Below are 20247 nucleotides of genomic sequence, written 5' to 3'. Positions count from 1 at the left end.
AAGTAAACAAGACTCAACACTAGATTTCATTAAAAGTAAATTTTGTGAAAATATGCACAGAAAAATAAAAATTTATATGTGTCCAACATATTCTTGGGAACATATCTTGCTTAAGCTGAAGATTTTCTATATTCTTGAAAAAGCATTACAATATTTTATCCTACTACATCAATGGTGATAGTCACTTAAAAAATTAATTAGGTGTGGTAGTAAACTATGTCACATAATACATATGATGTAGATTAGAGTATTTTAGAGAAAAACTTCTCCATAAGTTTGGTAAAAATGAATTTGAATACAGTCTACTTTTTCTTCATACATGCTATGGGTTATTGTGAACTATGACATTATTAACTTTATCATTCTAATAAATTTAGCTATACTACACTGTCTTCCTAAAGTCAAGCATGGAAAAATAACTTGGACATAATTCATAAAACTCTGCCTAGGCTGATTCCAAATTTTATTAGGAAACAATATTTATTCATTAATACTAAAATCAAAAGCATATGCATTTTCATTGTAGCCATAGAAAGGTTATTTAGATGCTTTATAATTCTGAACTGATCACTTAACATACAGTACATTCAGTTAAAAAAAGGCTAATTCATAGTTAATATAGAATGTGGCTCCAACTTTGATACAAACTTTGAATCGAATGAAGGTAGTAATAGAAAGAAAGTATAATTTTTTACTAACCTTTTCCGGCACACCCAAAAAATTCCCTCTGTACACACAGAAAAATTGAATGGAAAAGGTTTTATAGATTACTATAGGTTACTTTTAAACTTCTTTATTAACATTAGATGGCAGCACAACACAAACCAGACGATACATTTCAGCCATGTTTAGTTTTTAAAGACCCTAATTTTTCTAAGACATCTTCCAGATTTTTTTTCTTTTTTAAGATGATCTAAAAGGAATTTTTTTAAAGAAATTTCTATGTTACTTTCTTGGCTGTATGGTGATCTCTTTATTCTATATCAGTTTTAAAGTTTTTACCTAGAAATCTTGCCTAAAATCGAATGACGAACATCTGATGTGCCCAAGGTGGGATCAAACAGACCAACAACTGTATCACTGTTTCACTGCAGAATTTTCTTCAGTGAGCCCATTCACAACAGAAAAGGGTGGGCGCACAGCTATGTTTAATTTCTTGGCTTTTTTTTGGGCGGGGGAGGGTGAAGGTTTGTTTAACAACTAAGAAATTGTTGATGTGTTTTTCTGAAGTCAGGGATAATTTTATCCGTTAGCTCTTTGATTTTCACTAGAGCATTTTCTCTCGCCTTCGTTGAAAGAAGCTTTATTAGCTATATGTTTTGACGATTTTGAGTAGTAGATGTTTATTTAATTTTATTTAATACTTTATATTTTCTTAATTGTAGATATAATATTTGCTTTTTTTTCTGATTTTTAATTAATTTGCAAATGGATCAGACAGGGCTGATCTTTTTTGAAACACTGAAAATGCTAAACAAATTGCCTTCAGGTTGTAAATTCAATACAGAGAGCAGACGTATACTTTTGGGGAAAGGGGTAGAATAGCAGGCCTCCCCATGGTGTATCCTGGGTAATGCTAGACTGCTACAGTAATCAGAATCCAGTGTTTTTAATCATATGGAAAATCTTTTACTTGATCACATGCTTTCCAGCAATGCTCCCTTTAGTGCTCTTTTTGAAGCTCCATTTATTCAGTGAGATCATCTCAGACACACCTATGATATTAAAAAAGTGAATGTTATCTTAACAAAATTTTACCTGTGTACTCCTCTAAGTGCAAACAGACTGCCTAGCATTTTTTTTTTTTAATTCCAACTTTAAAAGGAAAGGGTTAAAGGGCAGTTCCCAGCTAATGAAAAATAGTAGGAGGTAATAAACTATTCAGGATTTTTATATCCCTTAAATGGTAATTTACATACAGTCAAAAAAGGAGACAGAATGTTTCATTAATTAGTTATTTATACTGCCACTTTACAGTGGCTAAACACTGACAAAAGATTCTAAAGGCCATCTAATAATTTTCCAAACAAACTGAAACTATAGAATAGGTTAGATACCGCAGCCATTTATACCTTCACTCATCTCACTCTTCTGAAGGATTTATTCAATGTTGATGCACTGTCATTTGTCAAAAAGATAAACAATTGACATAGCAAATTAAGAATGCTTCATAGTCAGATTCCCATTTTTAAAATACATACTTACAGAAGACAAAGATAAAATCTGCTGTTTAACACTTTCTTCATCAGCCATTCCTTCCCATGGACACATACAGTCATCAACAGATTCAGAATTTTTACTAGTGACAAAGGCCTCTTGCTCTTTATTGAAATCTCCTAATATGCTCTGCAAAAGAAATAAAAATTTATCTGTGCCCACATTCAGTTACAAAGAACCAAAGACACTAATTCCATGCTTAAGACTTAAACTATTAAATTAACAAAAAAAAAAAAAAAAAAAAAAAAAAGATATGCTGGGGAGGAAAAAAAAATTGTATGCTGCACAAAATGAATTTCAGATAGTTATTCAGTTTAAATACATAAAAAGTGAAATTAAAAGCAATTTGATTAAAATTTTAGAATTAAACTAGATTTTTAAAAGAAACTTTGAAAACTATTTTCCACTTTTAAAATGTAAAAGGCAATTATTAATTATATAAATAACGGAAAGCATTCCTAAAATAAGAATATATTTAAGTAATAAATAGAGTCGGGAGAATCCTTAATTTTAGCTAATCTAAATGCTAAAAAGTTTTAGGAACTCTTGAATTCTTAATTAAAAATAATAAGGGAAAAGAACTTGAAAAGACTTAAATATTGAACGCTTTTAACACTAGGAAAATTTGAGATCTGCATTTAATGAAAAACAAATTTCAGAATATTTTTAATAATGAAGAAGCTGTATGTATTTCTGAATGTTCCTTGCACTGTGAAAAAAACCGCTGCACCTAAAGCCACCAGATTTTGAACACAGGTAGTCTTCCTCAATATTCACATCTCAAAGTCCAAATTTTGAATTCCTAATTTTTTTTTAAATTTATTTCATATTTTGCACAAAAATAAAGAATTTTTTATTAACAAACTCAGCAATTTAAAAGCACTGTTTGTCACTCAACAAAGTGCAAGATATCTGTCTTTCAAACCTGACGAACAAACTCAGCAATTTAAAAGAAAGTGTTGCCATTGTTTGAAATAAAATATTTTTATCTTTCATGTGATGCTATTCAGCAAACCACTAAATATTTCATTTTTCTTTCAAATATATTATGTCTGTAATTAATTAAGAAACAAAGTGATTTAAAAGCAATTAATAATATTTTTCAGCTCTGTTGCTACTAGTTAGGCATATACAAAGGCAGTTTTCTTCAATCTGCCACTATAGCCACTGCAGATCACCGCTTCTCACCACATGCAGTCTTGATTCGTCTGGATGTGAGCCTCTTGGTACAACTGTACAAGACATAGACATGTCCCAGTGAACAGGTAACTGATCTGCATTACCAATTTTGGACAATATAAATGCTCATTAGATAGTCGCTTGCAAATAATACACCCTAAAATTTCGAATTTCCTCTTCAAAGTCTGCTGGGAGATACTGTGTAACTTTTGTTCTATGATGTAGCAACAAACCATTCTTATGCATAAAACATGCACACATTCCTGCACTTGCTTAAGATCACAGCTTACCTTCATCCAACCAGCTTCTTCACAAGCTTGGAAGCATATCATATATACAGTTACAGCATAACTAGAACTTCTTCCCTCATTCACATACAATAGAACATTATCTTCCAACTGTGGATACTCGGCAGCTGCTTGAAAGACGTCGCTTTCTTGCATGTCCTTTAGAAGTTTTCCTACCTTTTCCTGTCTAGCAACTGGCAGTTGTCTTCGACAGTGCTTGATTTGTGGATGATCTTCTGTACCCATTCTATGCTGAGCCAAACTGGTTCAACAGGGTTCATAGCCACATTTTAGTTAAAAAAATAAGCACCTGTCTAATTACATTATACACAACTGCATAACTTCAAAAATTAGACTCGTAATTTAAAATATGAGAAATGCAGTATTTATTAAGAGAGAATAAGCATGGGACCTCAACCATGGAAAATAATTACTTTTTTTTTTAAATTTTAAATAACAGTTCAATTTACAGAACTAGTTTACAATGAGAGAAAAAAAAACTATGCACAACTAAACTATATTACAAGATTTAATGATGAAATTTCAGTTCAAAATAGAGGAAATAAATAATAATAAGGCATATTTATTCTATTCGCTTGAAACTTAATAATAAATGCAATTTATTTTTCCACTCATATTGATATTTAACTAATTTAAATCTAAATTCTGAACATTTTCTAAATTTTCATCGTATATCAGTTTTCCCTTAACAGATATTGCAAGCAAAGTAATTTAAGTAAAAAAGAGGAAAATTTCTGAAATCAGAAGACAGAAATTTGCTTCATGCAGTCATCCTTTAACAGTAAAAGCTTAACTACCCGCATACTTGAAAATTGGCGAATATTCGGACAGTCGAGCGTAACTTAAAAAAGAGGAGCCGAGGGAGGGATAGACTGTAGTCGTTCTTTAGATTTTTCCGCTAAATAAATGCTTTTGACATATAAAAACAAACCAACAGAACAGAAAAATATTCTGCTTAGCAAAAACTCTTTTAAGTGTTCATAAACAAATCTCGGACCGAACATCAAAATTAATTATCTCTGCAAAATATCGCAAAGGTTATTGCACAATACGTGCGCCGTAATTCTTCCCTACATGATATTACGCAATCGGATTCAACAGCTGCCGATATTGGGAGAATAAAGAAATAAATAAAGGAAAAGAAAGAGACTTGAGGTGTTTTTCATTCTAAATGAAACAGACTGCGTTAAATTTCCGGAATAGAATCATTCTTCGCTTGGGTTGGTAGACCCCAGAACTTTTAGTCCTATTCAATCCACATTGGAAAGTGACAAAAAAAAAAAAAAAAAAAAGTCCATTGCTTGCTTTGCAGCGAACTGTAACAGTTTCAATATTCGAGATTTTGCGGAAAAAGGGGAGAACCTCCCAACCTTCGTACTGTATAATGTATCGGCCAAAAAAATTAAATTATTTTGACTATTTGATTACTGTCCCTTTATTTACGCCATTCCGAATATTATTAATTAGAAAGCTAATCCGTGTTAAAACACAACCATTTTTGGAAGTTTACTATACTTCAGCAGTTACTGCAACTATGTTATTATAAACATTTATACATATGCTCATAATATAAGCATAACGATCATAATAAATACGAATATGAACTGACCTAGCGGAACGAGAATGCAAATTATTAAGATCTTGATAGAAATTCAAACATGTGTAGTATTAGGGTGGGAGGAAAAGAATGCCAAATGTACCAGAATTTTCTACTGCTTTCGCAATTCTTTGACCAACAGAATGACGGGCACCTGTCTGTACTCTCCGCGTACACCAGAGGTTATGCTAATGCAGAGAAAGGAGGAAAAGTTCCGGGAGTATGATTCACCATCTGACATTCCATATTAGGAAGAAAAGTTGTTTATTTAAGTTGCTTTGGTTTATTAAGTTGGCTTTGGTACGGGGAAAAATTGCGCTTTCATTTAAAAAAAAGCACTAAAAGCAAAAAATAAGCACTAAAAACAAAAGAATAAGGGCTTTAAAGAAAAAGTAAGCACCTATAAGGGCCTTTATATTTTATTTTCAAATATAAGGACTTATAAGCACTTATAAGGACCGCTACGAACCCTGTTCAACCTATGTCAGAAGATGAGCAGGAGAAAACATGTTGAAATTCTTGAAAGACATGTTCTGCAGCACAGTTGTCTTCTTTGCTTAAAAGCATTCTGCAATAACTCGGACATTAGGCTCCCTGAAAACATATATTCTAGAAGTTTACTGTTTCATTTAATGCATGTCAGAGTACATGCTGCAACCACTTCACCTCTCCTAATGACTTTCGCATTATCAGTACATTGGCAACTCTCAACGAGATAATGATCCTCAATAGGACGATGAGTGCCAAGGCTACTAGCACTCTTTTTAGGCTGCTACAGCTCTTGAGATATTCCTTCTGTTGGTGATATTTTAACTGAAGCCTGTTATAGTTTTTTAAACACTTCTTCCCAAAGTGCAGTTCCAATGCACTGGTCAGAGCTTTGAAGTCTAGCCTTTGGTTTTCGGGAAAGTGTTTGGAGGATATCCACCGTGTCTGCTCCCAACAAAGTTGAGAAATGGTAGTCTTTAATTCCAGAATCCCATCAATTTGTATTTGCTACTATATAGAACTGCTCTTGTCATCATATCTGGATAGCTTTACAGAGGGTTGGATGGGCATATGTTCGAATTTAAAGGCATTAGAATTGTGACCAGCTGTCGTTACGGATTTCTTTAAACATTTAACTTCCTTGGCAACAGCAGCAGAAAATCTGTCATTACTTGGATGTTCCATTTGTTGCTGGACAGCAGAAACTGTTTCTTCGATTTGTTGTTCGACAACAGAAATTTTTCTTAAATTTCAACAACTTTGTCTTCAACCGTGTCTATTCTACCTTCCATTGCCTCGAATTTATTTTCTTTATTATGGCAGTAATTTTTATTTTCCTTCCTTCTTGACCTGCTTCAGTCTTTCTTTGCCCCCTTTCATTTCTTCCTTAATGGATCCTTGACCTGCTTTCATCTCTTCTTTGAATGCAGAAAAGAGGGACATGAGCTCTCTTAGTTGTTCCGCAAATGCTCTTCTCACTGACAGTTAACTCCATTCCTGACACCAAAAATTGTTGTGTGCGTACCTGTTCATAATAGACTGAATGCATACAGAATGGATGCTAGATTGAAAAAATTTATTTTACCAAAAGAAACACTTTGCAGTTCCGTTGAGAAATATCTAGTACCTTCTGCTTCTCAAGATTACTGAAAGGCATATGAGGATCAGATATGGTTACAGCTGATATAGGAATCAATTAGTTATTCAATTACAATACCCATTACAGTAATACAGGGACCAGATTAAACAGTTGCCAAATGGTCTCCACGTTTTTCTAAAAAATTTTCGCCCAAACCATCGCCAAATTGCCGATATGTTGCCAATTTAGAGAGATAGCCATTTACTCAAGCCAAATTCTCATAAATAACTTAAGTCACCTATCAAAGGGCAAATATTTCTTATAGTTTGATGTTTCATTTCTCTCTCTCACTTTTTTTTAAACTTATGAAAAATCTGCACATTCGATAATCAAGAGTTGAGTGGACTCTAACAAATTTATAGTTAAATATTCTACAGCCAAATCTACATATCTCCCCAAATAACTAAATGCCAAAAATTAAAATGGGATCATAGCACTATGAAAAATCATACCAACAATATAATTCATACAAGACACATAAACTAAGATTTATGTCATATAATATTAAAAAAAAAACTAAGATAGCTTATCTTTTCATAGTCATGGATTCTCCAGTTTTGTAATACTGTTATTATATATGCAATGTTAAGATAAGGAAATAAATGTAACAGACCATTAAATAATTATATACAGGAAGTAGCAATAGGTAAAATACGGAATATACTAAATATGAAGTGCCACTTACATTTTCTTCAACAGTAGTTTTTAAATGCTTAGCTGTTTGAGTAATAGTACGCTTAAGAAAACCTATACAAAGAAATATTCCAGTTACAAAACATAAATCACTTAATAATATTGCAAGTGAAATATCAAAAAGAAATCAATTTAACCGAAAAGAGTAAAATTAAACTTTTCCCCCAAAATAATTCATGTATTTTATACCAAAAATAGATGAAATTAAGATTCTTGACATTCAAAAAAGCTTACAAACCATTTGCATTCCACAAATAGAAAACATTTTCTTGACAGAAATATATACACAGAGGAGCCAAAACATTATGACTATCTACTTATTAACGTGTTGCATAAATTCTGGCCTGCAAAACAGCTGCAACTTGCCTTGGCATGGATACACAAGTTGATGGGAGACAGGTTATATCAGATGTCTAAGCAGCGGTCACGCAAAGTTGAGATATTCTGACATGGTGGTGTGTGAGATCTGAGCTGCCACTCCATGACATCCCAAATGTGCTCTATTGGGTTAAGATCCAACGAGTTAGGTGGTCAGGATATTAATTGGAATTCATCCTAATGCTCCTTCAACGACTCCAACACAATTGGAGCCTTGTGACATGCAGCATTGTCCTCCTGGAAAATCCCGTTTCCAGTTGGGAAAATAGATACCATGTACGGGTGCAACTTATATGCAATTATGTTCAAGAGTGGATTGGATTGGATTATTCAATTATGGCAAAGCACACGAGGGCTATTTGCCTAAAGGAAGGGATGCCTTCGTGGAGGACTTAAGGGAAACTGGTTTGTATACACATTACACATGGGGAAAACCACAAAAACGCCCATGCAGCCAGCCCGTTTGCAGGATTTGAACCTCGGACCAAACTACCAGTGTTCAGCATCTTTTTACCACTCGGCCGCTGGTGGGTCTACGTTCAAGAAGTCTGAAGCTTTCATAGTCCGTTCTACCACAATTAAGAGTCTTAGAACTGCCCATGAGAATGTCCCCAAAAGCATAATACCACCTACTACCAGCCTGTGTATGACCTGCTACACAAGAGGGAACAACTGTTTGCCCGGAAGATGATGTACCCTGACACAACCATCGATGTTATGAATGAGAAACTATAGCTCATCTGACCAGGCAATTGCCTTGCACTTATCCATGTTCTAATCTCTACGCTCCCGGGCCCACTGTAGGCATAGATGACAATGACAGTCAACAAAGGCATACAAGTAGGATGTCTGCAGCACAGTTCCATATCCAACAGTATCTGCTGAACTGTGTGTTCGGAAAAACTTGCACTTGGAGCTGCATCGTATTACGTCATCAACTCAGCCACTGTCTGGTGCCAATTTTGCTATACTAAGCGGAACAGTCTCCAACGTCTTTTTTTTACGCATGGACGTCCAAAACCTTGGCATCTACTGCTGGTTTCATTGTCATTTATCCACTTTGCACAAATACTAACAACAGCAGATTGTGCAGTTCCTGAGATACTTATCGAGTCTTTGGGCCATTACAAAGTCTGCCCACTATCAAATTTGCCTAAATCAGCAGCCTTTCCCATCACTTGTGAAAGTAAGTGCAAGAACGATTCCTTACCTTCTCAAGCAGCAATTAAATACCATGCCCACTTAAATATGTGCCCTCCATGTCATTCAGACAAATTCATTGAAACCTGTGGGGATGGTCAGAATGTTTTGGCTAGTCAGTGTAAATAAAGGATTTTTATCTGCTTGCTATGTAACACATTTTCAACAATCTAGCAATATTTAAATCCCATTTAAGCTAATCTGCAGGTAAGAAAATGACTAGCAAGCTTCTGAATTAATAAATTGTGATAACTGCATGGAAATGATTTTCAAAAAATTCACTATTTGCACATTTTGAATATTTTGTAATTCTGAATGGAGCTCAAAATGCTGGTTGCTACTATTTAATAAACAATCTGGGCTATAACTTGGAATTTTCAAATGATTTTGAGGTTTCTTTCTTTTTTTTTTTTCCTTTTCCCACGAAAATTTTGTAAATTCATTAACAATAAGGGTAAAAATATATTTATGGGTACCCCTTGGCGAATTTTGGTGATACATGGATACCAAGTTTGTGCAATTCTTTGACTTGTTATTTTGGCTTCTGTAGCGGCGATGTTTGGCGCAAAAATTTCCGCTACACAAAGCCAAAATAACAAGACAAAGAATTGTACAAATAAACTATCCAACAGAGCACACAGAGACGAACAAATAACCAAAAATACACAAACAGAGAATAATAAATAACCAAAAATGCATATTTCCTATCATAACAACATTAAACAATAAATCTTTTAACAAAAATTAACACACAGAGACAAATAAATAAATGAAACATCAATTTTTTAATATACCTTTTGTTCACATAAATACATTCACACTTCCCACCACCACCTCCTCCATCCTCCCCGTAAGCAATTCAATTAAATTTTTGGTCGCTTCTGCTCATCCACTGTTAATCAACATTCATCCTCTTACCCATCTCAGACGTATTCAAATAATGGTACCCACAGCAAAATAATAGCAAGTTCAAAATCCAAGACCATACCACGCATGTAAGCAAACACAGCAACTGAAAATCAAACTCGGGTCCATATGAAAGGGTTATTATTACAAAAAATAGCCAAAATCTAAATTTATCACAACACGTTTGACAATATTCGCAGAAAACAACCAATTTTAATGACAAAAACTAAAGAAAACCACAATTTTCCCCAAAGCTAGTTTTGGCAACATTATCAACATTAGAGTTACCGAAAAACCTATTTCACGCAGTGGGCTTCCAGATTTCACAAACAACCAATATCACTTGGCGATTTTTTTCGGACAGAAACCAAAATTATTAGATCGTTATATTACTGTGTATTTATCATTCACACAGCTTAGCATGTTTTGTAATCACGTGAAATGCAAGATCCAGATACTGTCATTTGGCAGAGAATAAGTTCCTTAATTTACCTTTAATCAAACTAACTGCTTAATACGAAAAATAACAAATGTACTTGTTAATAATTCAAGAGTTTTTTTAAACCCTCCGATTTGTACAGGTTTTTGGAATCTGTCATGAAGACCTGTATTTAAACAGGTCCCTTTATTAGGGAAATTTGTAAATTTCAATAGTTTTAGTCTCCATTTTCAAAAGCTTACATTTATTAACATGCCATTTATGTTATTAAAGAAAGTAAGAAAGCAAAATATCTTAAATTATAAGCTAATATATACTAAGTGACAAAAAATCTCATGAACCGATAAAGCAGGTCATGGCACTCACAGAGTTAAAATAATATACCCACTTACTATCATTTAAAATGCATTTTCATTTATATATTTAACTGACAATTATTTTTAACATTTGTAATATTACTGTAATAAATAAAAGTTGTTCACAATGTTGTATCTCAGGGCTAGCCAAACTTCATGTCAGCATGTGGAAGTTCAAGAGCCACAACTAGATTTTCCAAATGCCACGAGTCCATATTTTACATTTTAAAAGTAGTGAAACAGGCTTAAGTGGTAAAACAACAAGTTTAAAATGCAAAGAAGCATCTAATTATAAACAATCATTCAATGACAATTGCCTTCAGCATGTGATGATGCAACAAAGACATCATGAAATTTTGTGACGTCTTTGTTTCCTCTAATTACAGCTTGATGTGCTAAAAGGTACTCTTTTTCAGAAATGAAATAAAATAATTATGTTTGGATTTTGATCAGTTTAAGTTTTCTAATAACTTCATAAAAAGGTATGAAATAAGTACTTTCTTTTGGGTACTAAGTAGTTTATCACATTTCATTCGCACAAGAGCCGCACAACTTGCCTGCAAGAATTTCATGCAGCTCATGAGACACAACTCTGGTCATTCCGGGTACATATCATGGCCCTCAGTATAATAATTTTTTGTTTAGCTTTATTATATGGCTGCCAGTTTACTTCCCCTGAGTGTAAAAATTAGTAACACAGCCAATACACCATATAAATTTAATTATTTTTTTACAAAATTTTTGTCTTATTTGATTATGGCAAAGCCCTTTAAAGCTACCTGCCTAAGGGAAGGGATGCTTTCATTTTGGCCAGGGAAACTGGCTTATATACAAGGCATACATGGAGAAACCCCCCAAAACACTCAAGCAACTCCAGTCACTGCAAATATCACCTGTGCAAACAGTTCGCATTGCCGTGTTTAAGCATATTTTGTCAAGCGATTTTTGGCATTTGAAAGAAAGAGACTTGCTTTAGAATACTGTGTTGTGAAATCTGTAAAAAATATAGCTTATCATTAAGTACAAGGTGTCTGAAATGGAATTATCAAGCTAGCAGACTAGAACCATTATTTACTTTTAGTTCTGTTGCAAAAAATCAGCTAGAGAATGTTGCCAAATCATGTGTATAGCTTTAAGTACTAATGTTGTATCATATGACACTATGAAGGTTTGGTACCGAAAGTTAAAAAACAAAGACTATGATATTCAAGATGCACAGCACACTGGCAGGCCTACTGATGTTGATGAGGCCCACCTTCAATAACTTGTGGAAGATCAGTATGTAACCACTCGAAAGCTTGCTAAGGCATTAGATGTTACTGCCATGTCCATTAGTTGTGCAATGCATCGCATAAACTTGACGTGCAATTTCAATGCCTGTTTGGTGCATGAGCGGCATTATCCAAAAAGAGTATCTGGAAAAAGGTGAAACCCTAGACAGTGAGGTGTACAGCAAGATACTAGTCCATGCTAAGACTGCTATCAAAGGAAAACATCGAACTGAGTTCTGGCACAAAAAGGTAGCGTTCCATCAAGATGTGTGACCACATATGTTTGCATTCACCAGCTGGACTCTCTACAGACTCGAATATGATCCTTTTTGCAATGCCCACCATATAGCCAACATTGCTCCTACCTTTTTTCACACTTGTAACTACTCTTGCTGGTGCCGTCTTCCATTCTGCACAGGATGACCGAAATGAGATTGATCTGTTTTTGGACTCGTGGCCGCTAAGTTTCTGGGCCGAAGGCTTTGAAGAACTACCAAAACATTGGCAAAAAATCATTGGTGATTATTACCTGCACTAAATGTACTGCTTTCATGTTTTTCCCCCCCTAACTTTATTAAGAACCTTTTTTTTGGGGGGGGGAGAAAACTTTCGTTACAAGATACATCCACTGTATCCATATACATAGCCATCTGTGAAATATACTCATATTTTAAATAGGCTTTTAATTTTTTTAAGGTGAGAGACCAAATTAACATTTCATAGACATGCTGACATAATACAGATTCATCTCATATCTGATACTGCACGATTCCCTTTAGAAATTAGCCATTCTGATAGAAAGCAGTATGCCTCGCTCGCACCCAATACTTGAAAACTACACTATATCCAGGAGATGTTAATACAGAGCTTAAAAATGACACTCCTATGGAAATCCAGATCACTTTTACCGCTATGACAAAATGGCATGGACAATTTCTGTCAACGAGTGTCTGACGGTAAATGTTTAAATTATGATCACTTTGAAAATTATATCAGAACACATAGCCTTTTTATTTTAACATGCCTCTTTTTGTTCCCCCCTTTTTAATTTCAAAGAGCTCTTTATCTTTTATTATTTTCCCTAATCACACACTTTGGGAAATTCTAGGTGCATGGTGCATGAACAGCTTAAAACATCCTATCACACACACATCGCGAAGTTGTTGTTTCATTTATGGTAACTTGAGCAGCTGAATGTTATGGAAACCCTATTATGACGTAATTACAGTCAAAAGTCGTGAATTCGGACACCCATAATCCGGAATGATATGTAATCCGGACCTCAAAGCTACAAACTTTCTGCGCATGCGTCTCATTGACGCAAGACTTTTACGGCTGCGAATTTGCATGTGCGCGTAATACATTTACGCTTGCGTGTTTAATGTATAACGGACGGTATAAGCTAAGCTAAAATTATCTAATTCAGTTAATGTTGCAGATTGCATTGTTCCTTAATCTTCGAATTGGATCCGGCTTATTATTTTTTGCAGACTGTTAGAGCAATTTTGTAAAAGTAAGCTTGAACTTTCGATTATGTCAAATAGAATTTCCGAATATGTAAATTATCTACAAAGCGAAAGTATGTTTAGAAGTCCATTAAACAAAAAAGGAATTGCTGCAAAAAATGGATAAAGGCATATCCTTCGTTTCTCAAACCATTCCGAAATCTGTTTATCAATTTCACGCTGCTCTGCGGCCCGGGGGGGGGGGAGGGGGGAACGCCGCGGCACGCAATGAACTGGAAGCTGATCTGTCAGCACTATCCTTATCTTCAGGGCAGATGTTTTTATTTTATTTGGCTTATAATTCCTTACTAAATGTAGTATTTCTTCTCGATGTATTCCGTCTTTGATACGATTTAAATCAAATTCCTGGTCATTATAATTCGCTTCTGATACAGTAAAGAGAAAGTATTATCACATAAAACGAAGCAACTTAAACAACTTACATTGAAAGAAATGTTTAATAAAGTAAACAAATAAATATTAAGCTTTTTTTTTTTTTTTTTTTTTTTTTTGTAAATTTTGATACCCTTTAGATCATAATTGTTCTTTATTTCATAAATTACGGTTTGATATTTGTAATTTTATAATTTCTGCATGCCATCTTACCAGATTTAAACTGATGATCTATAATCCGGAATCGCTGAAGTCCCGACGAGTCCGGATTAATGACTTTTGACTGTAGTTGCATTATTCCTGGAAATTTCGAATCATGGGATATTTTGTAAGGGCTTTTCTTGTGTGTGTTGGTTAGGAAGTACTTTGCTTATTTTATTGTTTAGGTGGTAGAATGGCTGAATGTTGTAAGATTAATTTGAAGTTTCTATACTATTTGGAACAAAAGGGGAAAAGAGCATTAACTGACTGGTGTGTAAATAAAGTTTTATTTTGTAGCCATTTTCCGGATAGTCCGAAACTATGGAGGATATTTTTTTCTCTTATTTTTGTGAAAGGTTGATCTTTACAATATGGTAACTGGTAGTTTGGCGACATTTTGGAGGCGATAAAGGTTACTATCTGGCACTTTGGTAATAATGTGAGCAGTACTCAGTTCCGATTACGCATTATTTTGTGTGAGGGAAATGAGAGATCATGGGATATGTCATGTGATATTAATGGACGAATTACGATTCTTTAATCGGAAAAGGGGGGAAATCGGGAAAAAATCTGGAAATTTTGTATTTGGCTTTATTCTGTGTTGTGTAAAACAGTGTTCGTGAATTTTTGGATCCAATGGCCGTAACTAAAGTGAATTCGAAATGGGTATTTATGTATGTATTAATTTAATGTATGTGCTCATTTATATTTTAAGTAGTGTTTTTGAATTTAATTATATTTTAATTAAATGATAGTTATTTTGTGAATTTTATGTTTGTAGGAATTTGGTATACGTTTTAGTTGAAGTAAACGTGCATGGAAATAATTTAAATATTTGATACTAAGTATTTGTAATGCTTGCGGTATGAATTCGTTGGTGACGTGTATAATGTAATAGATGATTTAGAGGTAAAAGTTTTTGGATATTTTATTTATTTTATATGTGGAAATGTTCAGTACTTTTTCGCGATCAGGTAATTTATATATGTTCTTTTTACCGGCTTTAAAGATTGAGAAAATTGTCATGTATTTTCGTGAAATTTTTCTAATTTATGAGAAAAAAGCAGTGTACATGGATATAGTGAAGAGTGTGCGCAATGCCATTTTTGTGCAATTCTGGGATGTTTTTTTAAGTAAAAATAAGTTGGCGTGTACATGGTTTATGTGTATGTGTTATTTTGAAAAACGCGTAAGGAGTATGGTATTGTGCACTTTTCCCAATTTTGCAGTGAATATTTGTCATGATTAAGCAGTTTTGTTAGATAAAATTTCTAGCATAAGTGTAATTCGGCTAGTAGATTGTTGGAAGAAGTGTTCAGTAGATAAAAAGAAAAGAAACATGTCTTTACTTCGTGAAGACAAAATGGCGGCGGGAAAAAAAAATAGAGGGTTGCTGTAGGAGAGTTGGTCGCCAAATTTTCGCCAAGTTACCATAATGTAAAGATCAACCCTGTGAAATTATGTGGTAACGGCAATATACGGATTCGAGTTCCGATAATTTTAGGAAGTGTTTGGGTGCTGTTAAGGAATTTTGTGTGCCACAGACTTAAGACGAAGAAATTCCTAAATAAGGTAAGTGGATATTTGCTTTCTGTAGTACATAAGAGGTTTTTCCATTTTTATGTTATTTTATTGTTTGGTTTAAAATGTAGTTTATTGAGATTACATATTTTTTGTTTGCCTCTAGTGTAAAACTGGATGCTCCTTTGACTTTTTAATTGAAAAGATATCGATGTGTACATGGACAAAGTGAAGGGAGTGTGCAATGCTAAGTTTGTGCAATTCTCTGACATTTTTAAATGAAAATAGGTCGACGTGTACATGGATAAAGATAAGGGAGTGCGCAATGCAAGTTTCTGCAATTCTGGGATGTTTTTTTTAAAGTGAAAATAGGTCAATGTGTACATGGATACCGCCTTTCTGTGATTCTTTGTCTTGTTATTTTGGCTTTGTGTAGCGGCGATTTTTGGCACAAAAGCCTAAATAACAAGTCAAAGAATCGCAAAAACTTGGTATCCCTGTACCACCAAAATTTGCCAATTTTCACCAAGGGGTACCCTTTATTTGATTAAGGTGCTATTATGGCTGCAAGCTCAATATGCACAAAAAGTTAATATTTTTGTACGAACAAATTTATATAAGAATATAAACATGGATAATTTATTACAACTATGCCTTTTTGAATCATAGAAAACTAAAAAAAAAACAGCTCACATTCATACTCAACATAGGAAAGATGATAATATCCCACACGTCTAGTCATTCAGTTACAGAAAGAGCACTTGGGAAGAGCTATGAACATTCAGCGATTTTAAATATCTATCCACATGGATACACATATACAAAATTCTGCAAAAGTTGACGTCAGGAAAAAGAGAGCTTCCACTAGTAAATAAAACACTAAATGTCATACATGACTATTCTACAACACAATTTTAACCAATATGACATTATCACCTGGACTTGCATTCCAAAAGAATGAATAACCAAATTTATGTTATCTTTTCATGACAGATAATCTTTTATTTCCTGATCAATATATAAAAGGAAATTAAACAGCATTTTTTTTAGCCTATGTATCAGTCTAGTAAACAGCTTCTTGTACCTTTATCATTTCTGGTTTAATTATGCACATACATTTGCAGTATTTTTTTACATGGAAATGTTAAAAGACTTATTAAGCTGTAACCTAAAACTGCATTAGCACTTTTCTTTGTGTTAAGAATGCCAAGGCTAATAAAACTAAGGCAGAAAATCAACATTGTCATTAAAAAAGATAAAACCTTTAAATGATTATTACTAATACAATATTAATAAACAGCACTCACTGCCAATTGACTTAGCCGATTCTACGGCTTTGTGAGAAACGTCTCTCAGGTCGCTAGCTGATATCCCCATTTTAACACTGTTTCGCTCGGCATCTTCATCTGCTTCAAAATTGTGGACAGATTCTTTGGATCCAGGACTGGCATTATGTTCTGAATCGAAACTTCCACTCTCAGAAGAAGCTTCTCTATCAGAATTGCCTTGTTGAGTTTCTAGGCTAAAAGAAGAGGCAGGTTTTTCATTTCTCAGTCCAGCATATTCCAAAGAACTTTCAGCTTGGTTTCCAGCAGTGTCATCCTTCTGCGATAATATTTCTTTCGCTTTCGAACTAACTTTCCATATCAAATCCATTGCGCTCTAATTGCGCAGTTATATGCTACGAGAAACAATCTAAGATTTTAATTTGTGTACTATTTAATTAATATACTGCAAATACTTCTTACTCTTTGCCTAGACTTCAACCTACTCGCTACTAAACAACTTGGGAAAGAGTCGTTCGTGAACGACCTTGAGATTAATTTCAGTTTCAGGAATCGACGAAATATTAGTATGTAATAATTTAGACCTAGAACACGAAGCTGTGCGATTCAAGAGTGACAATTTTATGTTTTGAAAATACTGGACACAAAGATGTGAATAAAAAAGAAAATATTAAATTCCGAACGAATTGAATAGCTTAGCTCCCGGACAATAAAAAAAGGGAAATTTGCTTCGTCTGCTGCTAAGGCAACATTCTATAACTATGCTTCTGGGATATATTTCTGGGTCCTTTTTTCCCCTTTTTTTTAAACTTAATTTTTCTCCTGTCTGTAAAAAAAAATTCGTATCAAATGCTACGAATTTACTTTTCTCTTAAACAAAATTGCCCCCTTTCTAATTACATTTCCTTCGCACCTAAATTTGAGTTTTCGCCCCGCGGGCTAAAAGACGTAACAAGTGCAAAACAAGACATCTGTCTACTTTGTCTGTCTATTTTTTAGCATTGATGAGTATTATTGTTCTCCGTTAGGTATAGAAAAAGGCCAATCTTTTGTTTATATCTTTGTTTTTTGGACGAATATAAAATGTTCTTGTATGAATTAAATATGAAGTCCAATGGTTAAGGTAGCATGTTTTCTTTCCATTAGCTTTTACTGCTCATCATTTATGACGAGAAGCAGAAGCGCAGTTTTTTTTTTAACGTTTTGTATGCATAAAGTGTTTCAGCTAGTTTATCTCGATCTTTTCCTGTAATGTGGTTTAAGGTGATTATTGATTACATCTTAAAGTTGGTAATTTACTCCAATAATTTAGTATCTGCAGCTTCACTGTGCGTTCTAACTAAAAGCTGTTTACATTGAACGGAGCTGTGCATGGATTTCTTTCTCTCTTTTTTTTTTTTTTTCTTTGGCTGATGTGGTCTAGCATTGTGTATGGATATCTGCTTTTGTATGCTGATGTGTTCTGAAAAAAATGTATGAATATCTATCTACTTTTGTCTGATGTTGTGTTTCTTTTTGCTATTGTGTCTCAAGGTAAAAAAAACATATTGCCTTGTATTCCATGTTTGGACTTATCCCTCTTTATTCCATTTTTCATTTTTTTAAATTTTTACTTTCCTGTGTTAGCTTAAAATTAGTGTCCTAATCATATTTTAAACTGTTAGGTAACTGGATCCCCATCTTTTTTTTTTTTTTTTTTTTTTGTTCCCTTTGGCCTTTGCCATGCGCTTTTAACTAGCTCAAGGACACTTATTATAGTTTTCAAAGTGCCGAACTCCTGAAAAAAATGTTTTTTTAGCTTAGTTTTGTTCCTTCAATAAGAAACAAATGTTCAGGAGGTCTTAGTTACTGGAACAAAGCATCCTGCCTTAACACCTTTTCATTTAGATAGGTTAGTATTTTCAACACCTCACTCAATAGGCTATACACATATCAGAACCTTCATTATAAATTTATAGGTTACATGGACTTCTCCATTACTTAACACTTTGTTTTTTTGCACATTAGGATACATTCATGGTTCTCTTTCATCTTCTTATATGACTTAAGGCCATAAGCATATTTTTTCTATAGGGAGAATTTAATCTTAGCAGATAAATTAATTCTACTTACGTTTAAGATACTCAATTAAGGATAACTGAAAAAAGTCCGGTTTAATAAAGTAAAAATATTTATAAACAATTTTATTAAAAAAAAACTAATTTTAATTGAATGAGTTTTTTAAGGATTTAGAAATTCTAAGCGGGCAGAGGAATACATTTAAAGGGAAATAAAATGTTTAGTAAGCAACTTGAAAGCCACCAAAATCACCAAAATAAACAACTTCTAAATTTTCATAATGAGTAATAAATTCATGATGTCTACATTTTAAATTTATTTAGAACAAATTTATTGCAGAAAAAGCCTCCTTAACATATCTTAATATGACCATAGAACGTTTTTAAGGGGAACAGGATTCAATAGTTAACAGATGTGTGCAGACTAAAATATATATTAACTCGTGTGTATTGTTTGATTTTGTAGGCTAATTTGCTAATGTACTGCTGTATGTACGCTACTAACTGAACATTTACGCAGATCACCTGGTTAGAAAATTCAGCTGGTAGACAACCGACGTCTGTAAAGAAATAGCCTGAGATTAGTGGAATTTCCAACTGTTTCGGGTACATCAAAATACCTGTGATTTGGAATAACATTTAAGAATGAAGCTGGAGAAACCTCGCCCTCTCAGCCATGATCCTACTTGTCAATAGGTCTACCTTGTAGAAGTTGTAGTGGCTATATAATGTTATAGGATTTGCTTTAGCTCGAATTCAGAAGAACTAATGAGTGTCTGTAAACGTTTCTGATAGGTAAACGGTGGCTGCGCTTCTTTTTTAATGAGTTACGTTCGCTCATGTTCTCTGAGCCTAGCCTTTTCTGACAGGATAATGAATATTGCGCAGGTCTATGGCTGCCATACTGTGATTTGAGGATCTCTTCACTGGATGTCGCCTGATTTTGGTGTTTTGCAGTAGCTGCCCAAGTCACTATATCTCAACGCCATCGACACATCAGGAACAGGTTGGACTGACCATTAAAGAATATAAGCATGCGCTTAGGGCCTCAAAGGAAGGGGTGTCTTTAAAAAATCCCTCAATTATTCAGGAAAGGTGGCACCAAAAAATTTC

The 20247-nt window shown here is 33.9% G+C and overlaps 1 protein-coding gene across 1 annotated transcript in view; it reads right to left on the bottom strand.

Moving 5' to 3' along the window:
- The window catches only part of LOC118195331 (synapse-associated protein 1-like), a 60725-nt gene extending 42928 nt beyond the window's left edge, over positions 1 to 17797 (bottom strand). Inside the window, exons 1-3 of the mRNA XM_035366632.2 lie at positions 17099 to 17797; positions 7614 to 7675; positions 2206 to 2346 (exon numbers count right to left, since the gene is read on the bottom strand). Coding sequence (XP_035222523.1) covers positions 2206 to 2346; positions 7614 to 7675; positions 17099 to 17447 — 552 coding nt within the window. The 5' untranslated portion in view covers positions 17448 to 17797. The remainder of the gene's footprint in view (positions 1 to 2205; positions 2347 to 7613; positions 7676 to 17098) is intronic.
- Between the last annotated feature and the right edge of the window lie 2450 nt (positions 17798 to 20247).

This window comes from Stegodyphus dumicola, chromosome X2 (assembly GCF_044657685.1).
Source record: "Stegodyphus dumicola isolate Sdum_Otavi_A_Nest chromosome X2, ASM4465768v1".
Classification (NCBI taxonomy): Eukaryota; Metazoa; Arthropoda; class Arachnida; order Araneae; family Eresidae; genus Stegodyphus; species Stegodyphus dumicola.
Note: the sequence above shows the minus strand (reverse complement) of the source record. Positions and strands in the feature narration are given on the sequence as shown.